The sequence below is a fragment of the Labeo rohita genome, chromosome 10 (assembly GCF_022985175.1).
Source record: "Labeo rohita strain BAU-BD-2019 chromosome 10, IGBB_LRoh.1.0, whole genome shotgun sequence".
Lineage (NCBI taxonomy): Eukaryota > Metazoa > Chordata > Actinopteri > Cypriniformes > Cyprinidae > Labeo > Labeo rohita.
Window position 1 is genome coordinate 10809071 of NC_066878.1, and position 18470 is coordinate 10827540.

General features: G+C 34.7%; 1 protein-coding gene across 1 annotated transcript; it reads left to right on the plus strand.

Annotated features, from left to right (window-relative positions):
* Positions 1-7106: 7106 nt before the first annotated feature.
* LOC127171546 (T-cell surface protein tactile-like) lies at positions 7107-17760 on the plus strand. The gene is made up of 9 exons (XM_051120263.1): positions 7107-7279; positions 10318-10683; positions 10766-10884; positions 10972-11125; positions 11245-11360; positions 11487-11640; positions 12727-13119; positions 16944-17037; positions 17137-17760. The coding sequence occupies exons 1-9, from the start codon at positions 7219-7221 to the stop codon at positions 17231-17233; spliced, it is 1554 nt and encodes a 517-aa protein (XP_050976220.1). The 5' UTR covers positions 7107-7218; the 3' UTR covers positions 17234-17760.
* The last annotated feature ends 710 nt before the right edge of the window (positions 17761-18470 follow it).

Genomic DNA, 18470 nt, shown 5'->3' on the forward strand with positions numbered 1-18470 from the left:
CTTAGTTGGCCTAATTTCATCCACTCGATGTGTTCATGATAATGTGTGGCCTAATGAGACAATGATCAAAGGAACACATGTGTTACTTATGTGCGACATCTTCACTGAGAAAAAGACTTGAGAAAAGGTCACTTTCACTCATCTTCACATAACACTAATAGAGATCCCATTAGAGGTGCTGGAGTGTCATTACTGGGGTTGTTGGTGCATTGATTGTGTGCCAGATTTAAAAATAAATGACGGACGTGCAAACCGAGGGAGTGAGCTATTTTCAAAACGGCCCTGTACACCCTCTCCTAACAAAATACAAGTGAATACATAATGCCATACATAATGGAGATGCTAGATAGCCTAAAATGTCACACCTGGGTCATTAAAATTAAAACTGTCATGAGGGTCAGTTGGGCAGCTTGGTGTCTGATGAGAGAAAAATGCCTTACAGTTTATTTAATCGTAATCAAAATATATTAAAGGACACCTATTATGCCCTTTTTACAAGATGTAATATAAGTCTCAGGTGTTGAGAATGTGTCTGTGAGGTTTCAGCTCAAAATACCTCAAAGATCATTTATTATATCATTTTAAAAAAGCCTATTTTGAGTAGAAGCAGAAACACACTGTTTTCGTGCATGTCTCTTTAAATGCAAATAAGCTGCTGCTCCCCGCCCTATTTTACCACCAAAAAGGAGGAACCCCACCAAAAACGTGTATTTTACCCCCTGAAACCATGGGGCCCCCCTTGAAAAGTGATTGGGCTACTTTTGGGCTAGTTTTGATTAGCAATTGGGCGGGTTTTGTTGTGAAAACCTGGCAACCCTGCTCAGATACTCTGCCAAAAACATCTGGTTTTTATTATAATGTAAAAGTGTAGTAACCATAGTTTTGGTATATTGATTACCACTTGTATAACCACAGTTTTACTACAAATACCATGGTTAAACTATAGTTAGTGTAGCAAAACACTGGTTACACTGTTGTTACCATGGTTTAACCCAGGGATGCCCACTTTTAAGTTTAGCTTGGAGTGAGATATGTAAAGTATATACTGTACATATACCACAAAATCACTCTAATTTGACTCTTTGCATTGGAATTTAAAAGCCTTTTCTCTTTTTAAGCTTAAATACTACACTAATAGTAATGCAAGTAATAGAAATATTAAGAATTGACCATAGTTATTGCACAAATAGTATTTAGTACCAAAAGATCTCCTCAAAATATTAAATAAATATTACTGAACTAAAATATGGAATATTTAATTAATTTAACTAAAAATAGTTAAGGTGTATAGTCGTTCGGTTACATTATAATTAAGGAATAGGCCTACCTGAAGGTTAAATTCAAGAAAAACATATTATTGTTGCCTCTCCATCACTCTCCAGAATAAAATGATACTGTAAATGTTATCGACGTAATAATTAATGTATAATATGCTGTAATAAACATTGCTGAATATACCTGTATAGTGATTCTGATGACTATCTTGCTTAAACCTATTCAAATTTATTGACAGGGCTGTCACAACTTTTTTAAAAGCAATTTTACAATGGCTCTGGCTTTAACTGAAGCGCTGCGATGAATTACGCCACATTAAAGGTGCCAAAATGGTATTTATTGTTGGAATTTTGTGAAACGTACAGAGACTTTGTTTCATATCATTAGTAAGGTTGCTAATTTGGCATAAGATTTACATGAGCAGAGTGAGAGCTTGGGACAAAGCCTAAAACCGTGTGTCTCGTGTCTCATGCCAAATGCATAAGAGTTCACAACCCTGTTTAACCATGTTTTTCTTTTGTTTTATTTGTAGTAAAACCATGGTTAATTTTCATAAGGGACTTCTTGAATATCACATTACAGGCTACAGAAGCTGAAATCGTCAAAACAATTCCCAATTATTTGTTTTCGATTAGCCTTTGGTTAGCAAGCTAACAGCTTAACTTAAAGACAAGCTTAGCCTATACATATTGCTGTCAGAGGCTAAAATGGTCGTGGGAAAAGGTCATTTCCTTTTTATTTGTTTGTGGTTAGCCTTCAGTTAGCAAACCAATAGCTTGGCCTAGCAGCTAGCCAAACACATTTTTTGATTAGCTTAAAACAAGCCCAGATAGCACACATACATCTTCAAGATGTCTGTTAAAGATCACTTGATCTGGAAAGCATCTGCTGTGTACAAACATCTGACAGACAACTGTAAGGTATCAGTTTTACATACATTCTACAACTAATAGACGTCTATTTGACATCTGATAGGAAACGTCCAATAGATGTATTGCAGATGAGCAAACACTCCAAAAAATACATCTTGCAGATGTAAATGCAGACATCAAATAGACATCTCCGAGATGGACGTGTGCTATCAGGGAGATATCATGATAATGCACATGTTTTTGATCAGACACTTAAAAACAAAGGATACCCTGATAGCACACATACATCACGGAGACGTCTATTTGACATATTTTTTAGAGTGTTTGCTCATCTGCAACACGTCTATATATCAGTTTGCACGCAGCAGATGCTTTCCAGATCAAGTGATCTTTAACATGCATCTCACAGACATACGTGTGCTATCTGGGTATTCCCCCTGCATGCTGAAAAAACAATCCCAGAAATCAGAAGCCATCACAGAAATTCTAATACTAGTTTTCACTACAAATACCATTACAAAAATTGCAAACCATCAACTTTTAACCATTAAAGCCATTAAAAATGGTTTCCTGTAGTGTTTTGAGACATTCCATTAGGATTTAGTGGTTTTAACAAACCACCAATAAAAGGCGACCAATTACCAGACCAACAGGCACCATTACAGATTCCATTAAAACCAGTACAATTCCCATTATAATCAGTAAAACCATTACAAATTCTGTGATGGTTTCTATTGTTTAGTTTTTTGGGTTTTTTTTCAGCAGGGCTGATAAGATGGGATGCATGACACTGAGAGTTTTTGAGATGAGAACCACTTGGGTATAAACACATATTGTAGCATAGCTAAAGATAAGATATACTCTGGTAAACTCACTGAAACTCTTTTTGAAGCCTCATTTTAGCAAAACTAAACATGATTTTGTGTATTCTGAGTGATTTCTCCTCTTTCAACATCTGATGAAACACATCAGTACTTCATTTGTTTCACTGCTCTTGTCTGGGTGCAATTTCTGTCTGTTTACAAGCTCAAAGACATTCATGTCATTGCTGATAACGACAAGCAAGAATATTTTGCGCATGACTGCCTGATTACCTGATTTACACAATTTTATTCATCGAATTATTCATTAAAATGATGCAGGCTGCATTTATGATATTCACCCTGACTGAATTTCTCCCAGAGTCTTTGCCTCAGAGGCACACACACACAAGCACAGTTTTTAGAGGTTATGTATATGGATTACATCAGACACTTACTCAATTTCTGAATCAAATGCTTTGCTCACTGAGTCCTATAATGAAAGAGGATATTTTAGTCCTTTGGCAGAATACAAAGTCTCAAATGCGTGCTCTTTCGACAGGCAAATATTACAGATGACAGCGGATCTTGACCTTCTAAAATAATTTGACTTGAGGACATCAGATCCTTTATCCAGATCTGATATTTTCCTATTTATTACTCAGTATCATCCAGCCTCTCTCTCCAAATACTATATTAAAGTATGCATGTCCTCAGTATTCTTTGTCATATTTCCTTATAATTATCAGGGTGCTGGTTTGATTTTATATTTTTCAACTTATATCTCCCCACGCTGCTATCAGCTGCCACGTTCATGGATCTATTAATGTCCCTTATATCCCCTCCAAGAGAATCTAATTGAGCCATCAATTCCCTCCCCATTTACAGCACTCATTGCTTCATTATTTGATAGTATGTGATTTTGATCTTTTTCTACAAGACAATGATTATGAGCTTCAGACCCCAGAGGCTGTGAAGCATGAAAATAGCACGTGTGAATGCATGTGAATCTCTTTATTCTTTTCTTACTTTAAAAAAGGAATGCATGATAAGTTACTAAACCATATTTGGATTGGAATTGTGCTATTTTAATTGTGCCATCATCTAACACTCACATTATTTTTTTGAAGGGGACATCAGATGGAAAATTCACTTTTACATTGTGTTTATATATAAATGTGTCCTAGCAGTGTGTGGACACAACCACGCTATAATGATAAAAATCAATTCACTCCTTTTTTTAATCCCCCAAAAAACCTAAAAAGTCTCAATTATCAGGCTGTTTTGATTTTCTGAGCAGTATGATGTCATACTGCTCAGACCCTGCCCACAACCATTGATGGACCCTTTTGTATTAGCATATTTCATATTAGCATAATTACTTTTTCCCCACATCAGTCTACACTCCATGCACCATTATGACAAAGAAAAAACAGAATTGTCACAAAACTGAAATAAGTACATTGCATAAGTATTCATAACCTGAACTCGGTACTTAGCTGAAGCACCTTTACAGCCTCAAGTCTTTTTGGGTATGATGCAACAAGATTTGTTCATCAACATTTGGCAGTTATTTGCCATTCTCCACTTCACCTCTTCACCTCTCAATCTCTGTCAGCTTGGAAGGGTTCTGGCAGACATTTTCAGGTTTCTCCAGAAATGTTAGATTGGGTTCAAGGCCAGGCTGTGGCTGAGCCACTCAAGGACATATCACAACGTGATATGTCAAGGATACAAGGATACAAGGATACAAAACGTATCGCAATACCCTGCTTTTAAGAATGGTACGATTCCACATTTTACTAGTACCGGTACTTTAAGAATGCATTTTAATAAAAGCCATATTTCTACGTGTCCGTGTTAGTGAATGGCGCAGGTGCACAGTTTTGTTTACTACGCACATATGCGTGACGCTTGCTGTGTTTTTTAGCCTCTGCCGCCTGAATATATGAGTCCATGAACACGTGAACATGATCTCTAGAACTGCTCTGAGAGTCACTTCATGAGTATTTTACAGTTTCTTTTGCGGCAACTATCGCCAAATAACGAAGACCCTAAAGGCCTGCACAGCAACCCGTCAAAATAAAAGTTCAGTTTAACTTGAGAGTCAGAAATATACTAATATATTACTTAAATGTAAAGATAGTACTACTACTACTAATAAAAGTATTATTAAAATAATGTTTAATGAATATTTACTAGAAAAAATATTTACCAGAATTTATTTACCAGAAAATTGTAAATACACAACACAGTATTTCTGTAAAAAAATAAATAAATAAATAAATAGCCTGTAATAATTTAATTCTTTATCAAATTCAATTATCCTTTAGAAATTCGTTAGACATGCTTTTGATTATTAAAATATAATGAAACTAAAATAGAATCCAGAAAATGAATGGAAAACAGAGATTCACAAACACAACTGAATTTGAGAAAAATAATAAAACGTATTTCATAGGGCCTTAAAAACGTCATTTTTGTTAAACTTAAAAAAAAATGCTTTTGAATTCTGCAAGTTTCATGATTTCAATTAATTTGATTTTTTTAATGTTACCATTAAAATAAAGTCTATAAAATTTCAAATGGAATTTGGGAAAAAATAAAACAGATTTCATAGGGCCCTCTTTATTTCAGTTGTGTCTTTGTTTTATTGTAGTTGTCCTTTAGTTTGTTACTTGCATCTAGGTTATTATTATTAATAACAAAGATAAAATAACAAAAAATGACTATGTCATGATATAAATTGTTGTTTAAATTTCATGTCATGAAATATGATTTGGCTTTATCCTGTAAACTAACTAAACTAACCAATATAGCAAAGATCTCTACATACCTGTAGACTCGGTAGTTGTTCAACATGTGTAGTGGTACTGGCATGTGATTATTATTATTTTATTTATTTATTTAAACAGAGGGGATGAAACGCTTTGTTTTAATAGATAAAATAACTATGATCTCCATTTGGATCATCTATTATTCAATTACTTTTCCTGTTCTATTTTTTTTTTTTTTTTTTTTTTTTTTTTTTGTAGTATCGATTCAGTAGTAGTATCGTGATATTTTAGTCAGGTATCGTATCATATCGTATCATATTTGGTATTGTGACGACACTAGAGGCTACATCCTTCTATTAACCTTCAACACAGCAGAATCTTTTCTGAACTCTTCAGAAGATGCGTGGCTTGTTGCAATCCTGTCTCTGAGCTTTTTTTGCTCTGATTTCTGGTTTTTGCTCTGATATGCATTTTCAGCTGTTAGACCTTTTATTAAGATGTGTGCCTTTCCAAATCATAACCATTCAATTAGATTTACCACAGGTTATCTTCACTCAAAGTGTAGTAACATCTACAAGCGATATGAATGCTTCTGAGCTAAATTTCAACTGTCCCAGATATATGAAGGGTATGAATACTTATGCAATAGAATCATCAAGTTGTTTTATTCTTAATAAATAAAAGATATTAAAACCCAGTTTTTTGCTTCGGCGTTATGGTGTATGGAGTGTATATTGATGTGGGGGAAAAAAAATTACTGACAAAAAGTATAATATCTGTGTGTCCCTAATTATGTATCCTGATTATGTAATGTCATTACTAGTATTCTGTGACTCCTAAGCCTGCATCTGAAGTAGGTCGACATTATTTGTTAAACTGAGCATTCGCTCTCTCCCTACTGTAGTTTCCTGTCACGTCTCATTTAAAGATGTACATTAACAGGAAATTCTATAAGAAATACCAAGAAAAAAGTGAAATGTTTACTGGCCAGTGGGACTTTTGCCAACCAGCCTGATTGTTGGATATAATATCCTGCCTGTAGGGGCTTTTAAATTACAAGTGAACTTGACGTGTGTGTCTGTGTATGAGTAATCATGGCCACAGCGTGCCACAGATGCATTCTGACAGGAAATTGAGGAAGATATGCTGACTGTCTACGCTTAAAATAAGGTCATAAATAACTTCATTGAAGAAGTTCATAGTTCTTATAAAATGTATCATGACCAACTCCATTACTCTATCCAATCTGCTCTAGACATGAGAGCATCTCTCCATTAGGTATCATCTGCCGTTCACATGGGGGCGGGGGCGCGGGGGACTATACTGCACAGCTTAAACGAAACCAAGCAACTGTTGATTCAGACAGAGTTGTCTAGCTTTGTAAAACGACGAAGATAAACCAGTTCCTGTCTCTCTGGTGGTGTAGCTCACTTCCTGTGCCTCTGCTGCTGCATATGTTTGACTCATTCTGTTCAGGCTGTTGTCCTCAGAGAAATGGATTTTTTGATGATAGGGCCAGCTTACAAACTTTTTATCTTTTTATGCATGATACAAGGTAAGAGGGGCTTGAATTTTCATTTCTACCCACAACGAAAACGTTTATTAGCTTTAAAACTGATCTGTGCTGTGGTTAAGAGGTTTATGACCTGACACTCATCTTTATATCTATTAATTTACTCAAAAATGCATTCGAAATGAAGTTCATACATACAGTGATTTAACAGATAATCCTAGGATGAACATGTTTTTCATTTCTGTTTAAATGAATGAAAGTCAAAGGTGATTTCATAATAAAGACAAAATCATCATTATAAGAATAAATTATTGAAAAAATAACTTATCAAGTAATTATCAAGCATAATCTTTTATTATTATTTCTTTAAAAATGTGTTAGCAAAACACATTGCTTATTAATATTTAAAAAAAAAAAAAAAAACAAACCTGCCAAATCAAAGTCTTGTGGTTCAATCAAGTAGAAACATCCTGAAATGACCCTCAACACTGAAATAAATCTCTTAAAATATTAGACAATGTTATATTTTCCTCACAAAGCAAGATTATTTTAACTATTTTAACATTTCAAATAATGATTGAGATACACTCACATGCTTTCAAGGTGTAAGGAAAATACACAGCTTTTTACTTGATGGTTAAAAAAAGAAAATAATGAGGGTCATTTTTTTAAAAATTAAGATTTATATATCATCTCAAAGCTGAATAAATAAGCTTTTATGGTTTGTTAGGATAGGACAATCTTTGGCCGAGATACAACTGTTTGATTGTCTGGAATCTGAGGATGCAAAAACAATCTAAATATTGAAAAAATCACCTTTAATGTTGTCCAAATGAAGTTCTTAGCAATGCATATTACTAATCAAAAATAAAATGGTAATATATTTACGGTAGGAAATTTACAAAATATCTTCATGGAACATGATCTTCACTTAAAGTCTACTTCCAGAACAAAAATTTACAGATATTTTACTCACCCCCGTGTCATCCAAGATGTTCAAGTCTTTCTTACTTTAGTCAATAAGAAATTATGTTTCTTGAGGAAAACATTCCCGAATTTTTCTCCATATAGTGGACTTCAATGGTGCTCCCAAGTTTGAGCTTCCAAAATGCAGTTTAAATGCAGCTTCAAATGGCTCTAAATGATCCCAGCCGAGGAAGAAGGGTCTTATCTAGCAAAATGATTGGTCATTTCCAAAACAAATTGATAATTTATATACTCTTAAATAGGGATGCACCAATATCACTTTTTTTCAGTACTCGCCCGATACCGATACTTTTATTTTTGGTACTTGCCGATTCCGAGTACCGATACCGATATTTTACAATTTACCGGTAGATTTGTAAAATATGGGGTACAGAAACTAAAAGTATTTGTATAATGTTAGTTGGTCAACTTAATTTATGAAATAGATACAGTCAAACCAAAATTTATTTAGATCACATTATCATAAACTGTGTCCTGCACCCACTAGTAAAAAAAAAAAATATATATATATATATATATCAAAAATGATGGTGTATATCTGCTGTCTGAATAATTTTTGGGTTGACTATATATCCCTTAGTTATTTTTATTTTTACACTTAATTATGCCCATTAAAATGTGTTTTGTTACTTTCACTGTTTTTTTTTTTCTTGCTCTATGGTACATCATCTTCAATTTAATAGTATTAAACTGCTCCATTGCAGTGGCTCAGTATTGTAATCACGCGAACCACTCATCTCCTAACAGTCGTGTATGCTTAAAGTTGAAAATAAATGATGGTTATAGTGAATGCCCCTATAATTTTTTTTTTATATTTACGAATTTGTTTTAATCCAAAAGATGCCTGTGCTAAATATGCGAACATCAATGAAGATCACGCAACAGCGCGCGCTTTCTATCTTTCTCTGTGTCGCGCTCTCTCTCTCAGGCCCTCTCTCTGTATACCGTTAAATAACTTGTGCATTGATTTACTTTAATTGTTTTTGACATATCTCACCGAAACTACAAACTTTCCAGTGATGTCAAGGCGGGATATTAACTCGACAAGCCCGCACATCTTGGCCGCCGCGCGCTCAATCCAATCTGTGTGCTTTGCCTATCAGCTGATGCGCACCAGTTATACAAGCTTAATACTGAATGTTTAACATTATATTACTTGCATACATATAATTAGTAGACATCTCTCTTAATCTTTAATGACTCCATTCTGCTGTCTGTTGTTTTGTTGTCAGTGTTTCTTCGCCTGCATACGCACTTGTCACATGATGTGGTATCGGCATTTGGTATCGGGGCATTTTAATGAGCACAAGTACGAGTACAGGAGCTCAGTATCGGCCCGATACCGATACCAGTAACGGTATCGGTGCATCCCTACTCTTAAAGCTCAAACACTCGTCTTGACTAAGCATGTGTAAACTCAGTTTTTTCGCAGAGACGATACAAGACAAGCGTTTGAGGTTAAAAAGTAAATAAATTGTTAATTTGTTTCAAAAATTACCAATCGTTTCGCTAGATAAGACCCTTCTTACTCAGCTGGGATTGTGAATTTGAAGCTGCATTTAAACTGCATTTTGGAAGTTCAAACTTGGGAGCACCATTGATATCCACTATATGGAGAAAAATGGGAATGTTTCCCTAAGGAACTATAATGTCTTATTGACTAAAGAAAGAAAGACATAAACATCTTGGATGACAAGGGGCTGCGTAAATTATCTGTAAATTTTTGTTCTGGAAGTGGACTTCTCCTTTAATATCCTAATGATTTTTGGCATAAAAGAAAAATTTTGACCCATACAATGTATTTTTGGCTATTGCTACAAATACACCCAGACTGGTTTTGTGGTCCAGGGTCTCATATGTCTTTAAGGTGTAAGGAAAATATATTACATTTTACTTGATGTTTACATGGTGAAATATTTCAATCAGTAAATAATATATTTTCTTGACCTATATAATAAGGTGTCTGTCTGTACATAAACTGACAAAATTATATTATATTTTCTAATTGTTAAAAGGTAAAACCTTGCCAATAACATATTTTTTAAACAATCAATAATACAATCTGACTATCACTTATGAAACTTGTTTATCAGGAACATATGGAGTGCTTATACATCATAAAGCAGACGTAACTGCTGTGGAGGGACAGAATGTCAGCCTTCAGTGCATTGTGGGAGAGGAGCATGACATCAAAATCATCCAGCTGGAATGGATTAAACAGCAAAAAGGAAATGAGAAGAATGATCAGAAGATTGTTGTGTTCCATCCTGGGTTTCCAATACATTATTTTCAATCAGGTCATTTTCTGGAGACAGTGACCAAATCAAAAACTAAGATGACTCAGGGCTCAGTCTTGACCCTGTATAACGTTACAGTGAATAGCAGTGGAAACTATATTTGCGAAATTACTTCTTATCCTAATGGATCAATTAGAAGAACCACAAACCTGCAAGTTACAGGTAAACTGCTTACTGTTAACCTACATTCTTAGATTTGATTCAATATAAAAGCAAATAATCATCACCTGTCTGCTAATTTCAGAGCCTCCACCATCAGTGAAGATGTCATATCCAAACGGATTCATAAAAGAGGGACACGACGTTAAAATAACTTGTTCAGCTAGCCCTCCACCAAACCGTTATAAACTTGAACGTTCAAAGGCGAGTCAGGCGGAAAAATACTATACACTATATTTCTATATGCCACAGTTTATACAACTGTTATATTGATCTCATTTGTCTCATCAGGACAAGAAATTTTGGCCGTACAACTCAAACGGAGAGTTTGTTTTACGAAACGTCACCAGAAATGACAGTGGTGATTACATCTGTTTACCTGAATGGGACTCATTAGTCCGAAATCAGCAAGGTCTCAATGCCACAATGGAACTGACTGTGAATTGTGAGTGTTTGTATTGAGAATATAAATCAATTGCACCTAAAAAGTTTTTGAATGATTTTTTATCATTGTCTGTCAAATAAAACAAATCCGTATAAAATAATTCCTGCTTTTCTAAACAGTTCTTGATGGCATTAAGTGTAACACAAGCAGCCCTTTAAACATCAGCGTTGGTGAGGACGTGGCGATTTCTTGTATCGCAAAAGCATCACAGCACTTGCAGTACAAGTGGATGAGGGTAAGATTGTGAAATATTAAAAGATTGAAATAAATTATTAAAGCAGTATTGCTTTAAATAAACCATTTGTGGTGTATTAACTGTCTCAGCTTGTCTAAAATTACAAATCCATGTGATGATTTTTAGGGTGACACAACACTGTCTCTGTCAGACACTTTGTCTCTGACCTCGGTAACATCTGACCACTCAGGAACATACAAACTGACAGCTGTCCTTCTAGACAGTCAATTCCAGACAGACGTGGAGTTTTCTATCCGTGTTCTCTCAAAGCAAAGCGAAGGTAAGAAAAAGCTTTTTGTAATTGCGATCACATGGCAATTTAAAATTCCTTTGTAAAAAAATAACAGCGTCTTAAATGTGAATAATAAACGATAAAGTCCCAGTTTGCCCAAAGCAAAGCACACACAGCACAAACAATGGAAAAAAATACCACTGAAGCCTTTGGGAATTAATTATACGTTCTGGAACAGAGGTTAATTGATTAATTTCTTTCTTTCGAAGCCCTCTGGGACTTATTGTTTTAGGAAAGGCTGTTGGGGTGTTTATGTGTGTGTAGGTCAGGTTTTGCCTGCATTGTTAGAACTAAATGTCCCCAGAAGGATAGTAAAACCTGAAATCATCTACATTGTAACTAGCCAACGGTCCTCGTGAGGAAAATGGTTTAGTAAACATGCTAAATAATCTTAATGAAAACGTAAAAAAAATGCAGAAGGTTTGTGTTAGGGGATAAACATTTATCTGTTAAAGAGACAGTCCACCCTAAAACTACAATTCTGTCATCATTCACTCATCCTCGTGTCATTCCTAACCTGTATGACTTTCTTTCTTCTGTGGAACATGAAAGATGATATTGTTAGTCACTAACCAGTTTCAGTTCCCAATGACCTCCATTGAATTTACAATGGAAGTCTATGGAAATGAAACTACAGGGTGGAATGACGTGAGGGTGAGTAAATGATAACAGTGTTTCGATTTTTTGGTAGACTAACCCTTAAATTTACAGACATTTCCTTTAACCATTAAACACAACAATTTAAAATATGGGTAAAACACCTCTGGAAAAAAAAAAAATCTATTTGAAAAGTTTTTCTAAATTTTCTTGGAGTGTGTGTGCGCCATATAATGTACTTTTGACACCCACAGGTATCATTGGTGAGCACTGTCTGTGCCATGTCAGACTAATTGTGACAGTGAATAGAATCATTGTGCAAGCTCACACCACAAACATCCCAATACTGTTTCACTTCCACACAGTTCTAGGGTGTAGTTTTACTGTAGCCTAATGAAATAATATAAAATAATATAATGTAATATAATATAATAATTACATATTTCATTTTCTCTTTCATAATGATTGCTGCTGAAGGAAAGACAACTTCGTCCCCATTAAGAACCACTGAACTTCTGAGCAGCTTTACCACCAATGGGACCAGTTCATGGAGCACTGATACCTCTGTGTCTACAACAGAATCTGGTCACTTCATAGCCAGCACAGTGAAACCAAATATGACAACCTCTATGACAACCCTACAACCTAGACACACCAGTCACCCCACTCCTTCCAATGGCAGCTCTTCTGCTCCACCTGTTGGCAATGCATCTACATTACATACAAGCACTGTAAAATCTACAGACAGTTTGAGCACAACTCCAGATCCAGCTACCAGAAGAAAAGAAAGATTCACCACTGTTATAACACAGAAAAACCTCACCTCTGTTACAACAAAGAAAAACCTCACCACTGTTACAGTACCACAAGGTAAAACACAAATGAGTCCTCTGAAAGACAACATTAAATCAAAACATATCATATTCACATACCCACTCATACACACTATTCCAAAGGAAAATATTATTTGTGGCGCTCCTGAAACAACTTTACTTTATGCTGACGTCACATATGTTGTAGGGTCTGTTGGTCAGTGATTAGTGCTTTTGAAACACTGCTTCATAAAGCTTTGAACGTGTGTCTAATGGTATTGAAAGATCTTGGATTGGTTTTATAATGTAGGTTCATTTTAATTAGGGGTTCAAAGCGTGCTGAAACCATATTGTAATTGTTAGAGTGGCCAAGGATCATCAATCTCCACATAAAACTGACTGGCCAGACCAAACTGTAAATTGTAGAGACTTGAAATTGGCCTGAGGGGGCTGCTACACTGACTAAAAGTACAAAATCGTTAACCTTAATTGTTCGTCTGTCACCCAGGCAAAATTTTCAGGGAGTTTGCTTTTTTTTTTTTTTTTTTTTTTTTTTTTTGCGAATTAGTCCTAGGTTTTTTCGCCCGAACAGACCCAAACCAGTGCAGGAAGATTTTCTGGAGAGTGAATGTGTTTCAGTAATTACCAAAAAGTTGAATTTTCAACTCTCCGTCACAGAGGGCTGCCTTTACTAAAATGTCTTTAATTTTTGAACAGAATGAGATATCTTTGCCAAACTCACAACACGTATGTAAGAGCTGAATCTGAGGTCACATGAAACAAGTCACGGAGCTTGGCCACTTGATGGTGCTATCAGAGGGAAAAAACCTAAAAAGGACCAAAACTACAAAACCGTTTGTCCTATCGACATGAAAATCGTAATGCACGGTCTTGGTCCAAAGTGCAACAAGTGGCTATAACATTTGCATATTTGCAAAAAAACATGGGCACCATAGGGCGATGAACTTTGAGCACCTATTAGTCAAGGTTAACGGAGGTCATTTGGAACAAAACTCTGCGGGCATGTTTGACTCACTGCCCTAGAGGTCTGTGAGAAATTTGAAAGAAATCAACCACTGAGGGCGATATTGCATTGTGCATTTTTTCACACATAAGCACAAGATTTATATCATACGATACACATCCTCATTCTGAACAACTTTGCCTCTAGAACCATTGCTTTTTAATCAAATCATTTGTCAAATTATTGAGAAAATGTAAAAAAAAAAATAATAATAATAATAATAATAATAATTTGTAAACTCATCCTAGGTTTTTCGCTCAGTGGGAAAAAAACACTACAGTACAAAATTTTCTGGACTCTCAGGTCAATTATGATTTAAAAAATGTTGAAATTTACCCTTTGAGAAACTATAACAGGGTCGTTTAGAAAAGGGGCCTGTCCAAATGTACCTAAAAGTCTATAAAGCCTAAACGAAAACTCAAAAGTTTTACCAGACCTGGTGAGAACATGTGACAAGTGATTCTAAGCTCTAGGGAGATCGGACCACAGCTGCTGCTATAACAGTCATAAATGTTAAAGAACATCATATTTCTATAGTAGATTGCCTGTATTTGCCAAAAATGCTTTTTAAAATCATTGATTTACGTGGTTACAGGCTTGCTAAATATTTATATGCGCTTAAAGGAGAAGTCCACTTCCAAAACAAAGATTCACATATAATGCATTCACCCCATTGTCATCGAAGATGTTCATGTCTTTATTTCTTCATTCATAAAGAAATTATGTTTTCTGAGGAAAAGATTTCAGCATTTTTCTCCATATAATGGACTGCTATGGTCCCCTGATTTTGAACTTCTAAAATGCAGTTTAAATGCGGCTTCAAACGATCCCAAATGCAGTTGTAAATGATCCCAGCCGAGGAAATAGGGTCTTATCTAGCGTAACGATCAGTTATTTTCATAAACAAAATACAATTTAAATACTTTTTATTCTCAAGCGCTCGTCTTGCCTTGCTTCATTGAACTCTGTGTATTCTGGCTCAAAACTCCAATCATATTTTCTCCCTCAACTTTAAAAATCATTTCAAAATCATCCTATGTCGCTGCAGAAGTACCGACCCAGTGTTTGCAAAGTGAACGTGCAAAGAAGATCAAACACCCTTAACAAAAAAGGTAAAACAGCGATATAGGACAAAAGTTGAGGTTGAGAACATGAGATGGGAGTTTTTCGACATACCCTAACTGTCATGAACCAGAACAGAAACAGGCAGAGTGAGACAAGATGAGCGTTTGACATTAAAAAGTATATAAATTGTATGATTTTTATGAATATAACAGATCGTTTCGCTAGATAAGACCCTTCTTTCTTGGCTGAGATCGTTTACAACCACACTGGGATCGTTTGAAGCAGCATTTAAACTGCATTTTGAAAGTTCAAAATCGGGGAAACATAACAGTCCATTATATGAAGAAAAATGCTAAAATGTTTTAAAAAAAATGCTAAAATGCTAAATTATGTTTTAAAGAAACATAATTTCTTTACGACTGAAGAAAGAAAGACATGAACATCTTCGATGACAATGGGGTGAGTACATTATATGTGAATCTTTGTTTTGGAAGTGGACTACTCCTTTATACCTTAAAGTGCTTGAACCCCGGTAATTGCGCCTTGCAGCTGTATTTAACTTATTAAATTTTAATACTTGTGTGTGTATAATACAAAAATAAAAATATTTAATTTATTCTAATTGACCTAGTTTGCCAAGCTCTGTCTATAACACACACACACACACACACACACATGTTTGTTTTTGTGAATTGTGGGGACTTTCCATAGACTTCTATAGATTTTATACTGACCAAACGATATTGTCTATCCCCTAACCCAACCCTAACCCTAAACCGAGCCCTCACAGAAAACATGTTTGCATCGTTACACTTTCAGATAAACATCATTTACTATTTTAAATAATTTTTTAACATTGTGGGGACCGCAGATTTCAGGTTTTACTATCCTTGTGGAGACATTTGGTCCCCACAATGTAGCAAAAACAAGTACACACACACACACACACACACACAGAAAGCTAATATTATAGAATCGTATTTTATAAAACCTAGTATAATTATTTGTAGACTGCATTTAATAATTGCATTTTCATTAAAACAATTGGTTTGTAAAAGATGAGGGGTTTTGTTGTTGTTGTTGCGTTTACAGTGATTTGACCAGCAGGTGGCAGTCTTTAGTGTTTCAAGTGCTCTGTAGGGTGAACCTGATTTTAAACAGGCCTCCATTGCATCTACTCGCATTCAGGTTTGAGTCTATTCTGATAAGAAACTGCCATTTTTCAAGATCCAGCAATGCAATACAATAATACTTATTAAATCAAGTTAAATCAACTCAAATCCGGTTCATTAGCGGCTATAAGGAAATAACGAGAAGAATAACAATGTGCAGTAAACGATAATGCTGTTTGCATTGCAAACCATTGTGTTCTTACATCAAGATGCAGTTCTACATTAAAATAATATGGTAAGACACACCAATTTCCAATATCAAGCAGCAAAAATAGCTGTTTTGTACAGCTAAAAATAGCTGGAAGCAAAGCCAGACATATGTAATTTAAAATGGCCGAGCCCGCTCTTACAGAAAAATAAGGTGAGTAGTTTTAAACAGTTTTATACTAATTACAATCAAACAAATGAAATGCACACAATAGAATAATCTGACATGTTTAGCTGGAACTTTACCTGCAGACACATGTCGCCACACTGTTTGACTTATGAATGATATTATTGTGTTGTTTTTAAACAGTAAATGGGATATGAATTTGGGCCAACATCTGAGCTAATAAAAAAAAAAAAAAACTGGCATATCATTGGTTAACTTTTCGTGCATATCTTTTGTTTTTCTTCCAGCCTCAAAAAGCTCAGCGTATGTCGTTGTCCCGATTGTGTTGCTGTTGCTCGTGTTGATTTTGCTTCTATACAGAAGATACCAGAACCAAAAGAAGTGAGACACACCAAAATCAGCAGCACTTCTGTGCTTTTACATAATCACATCCTACACAATTCCAGTCCATTTATCTACATTTTTACTTTTTCTTTTTAGAATGGATATGCCACCTCCATTCAAGCCTCCCCCACCACCAGTGAAATACACATCAGTGAGGAACCATGATGTCCCTATGACTGATATTCTAGTGTGAATGTATCATGCACTTGAGAACCCACAAACCGTGGGCCACAAATATGCTGACAGGAAGATTTTTCCCTAAAGGCCTCATCCAACAATGAAAATTCTTTCATCGTTTGTATTTCATCAATACTTTGATGCTTCAAAAAGTTTAGAAAGACATTGTAAATGTTATCACTTAGAACTGAGTGGTTTTATTTTAAAAGTCTTTCAAAGAGACAGTCATTTTATATGATGAAAACAGTGCACATAGAGAATTTTCATACTTGGTTGAATGGACCTTTTAACGTGTCATTTTGTTATGTGTTTGTTTAACATGGGATCCTTTGTGTATGATTTGTATGTGATTTAAGTGTTTTTAGAATATTTGTACTTATTTTCTCTGTATTTTTTAATAGATTGTACATAAAATTGGTTAATCTTATAAATATTTTGGATTTGTTTGTTTTTTTTTGGTACCTTAACTAACTAAAAAAAATATCTGATATGGTGCCCCAAGTTTGAACTTCCAAAATGCAGTTTAAATGCGGCTTCAAACGATCCCAGCTGAGGAAGAAGGGTCTTATCTAGTGAAACGACTGGTTATTTTTATTAAAAAAATAAAATTTAAATACTTTTTACTCTTTAAATGTTTTTTTTTTGGTACTTATTTTCTCTGTATTTCTGAATAGGTTTTACATAAAATTTGTTAATCTTATAAATATTTTGGATTTGGTTTTTTTTGGTACCTTTTAAAAATAACAAAAAAAAGTGATTTTGCTTAACTACAAACATTAAATATACTACATAATATTTTGCGTTTTACTTAGTACAAAAATTACTCTCATGTTTTGAAAATCAGAGGTTTACGTATAATGTTTTATTTTTATCAGTTTAGACAAAACAGAATTTTAATATCGGCAATAACATGAAAATAATTATTAACCAGAATTTTAATATTGTTTTGTTCCTATTTATGTATACTGATTATCTAACGTCTAGTATTCCGTGACTCAGTTTTACAGCAAGTTGTAATGTTGAAACTTTCATATATTAAAAAAAAAGCATGGCCGCAGCTTGTCACAGATGCATTCTGACAGGAAATCGGGGAAGACATGCTGAATACCAACACTTTATTTAAAATAAGGTCATAATTAACAGATTTAAAGCAGTTCATTGCTTATAAAGAGTACAGGGCAACTTCATCAAATCTCTAGAGATAAGAGCATCTGCTGTTCACTTAGGGAAATAAAACCACATATGCTGCACAT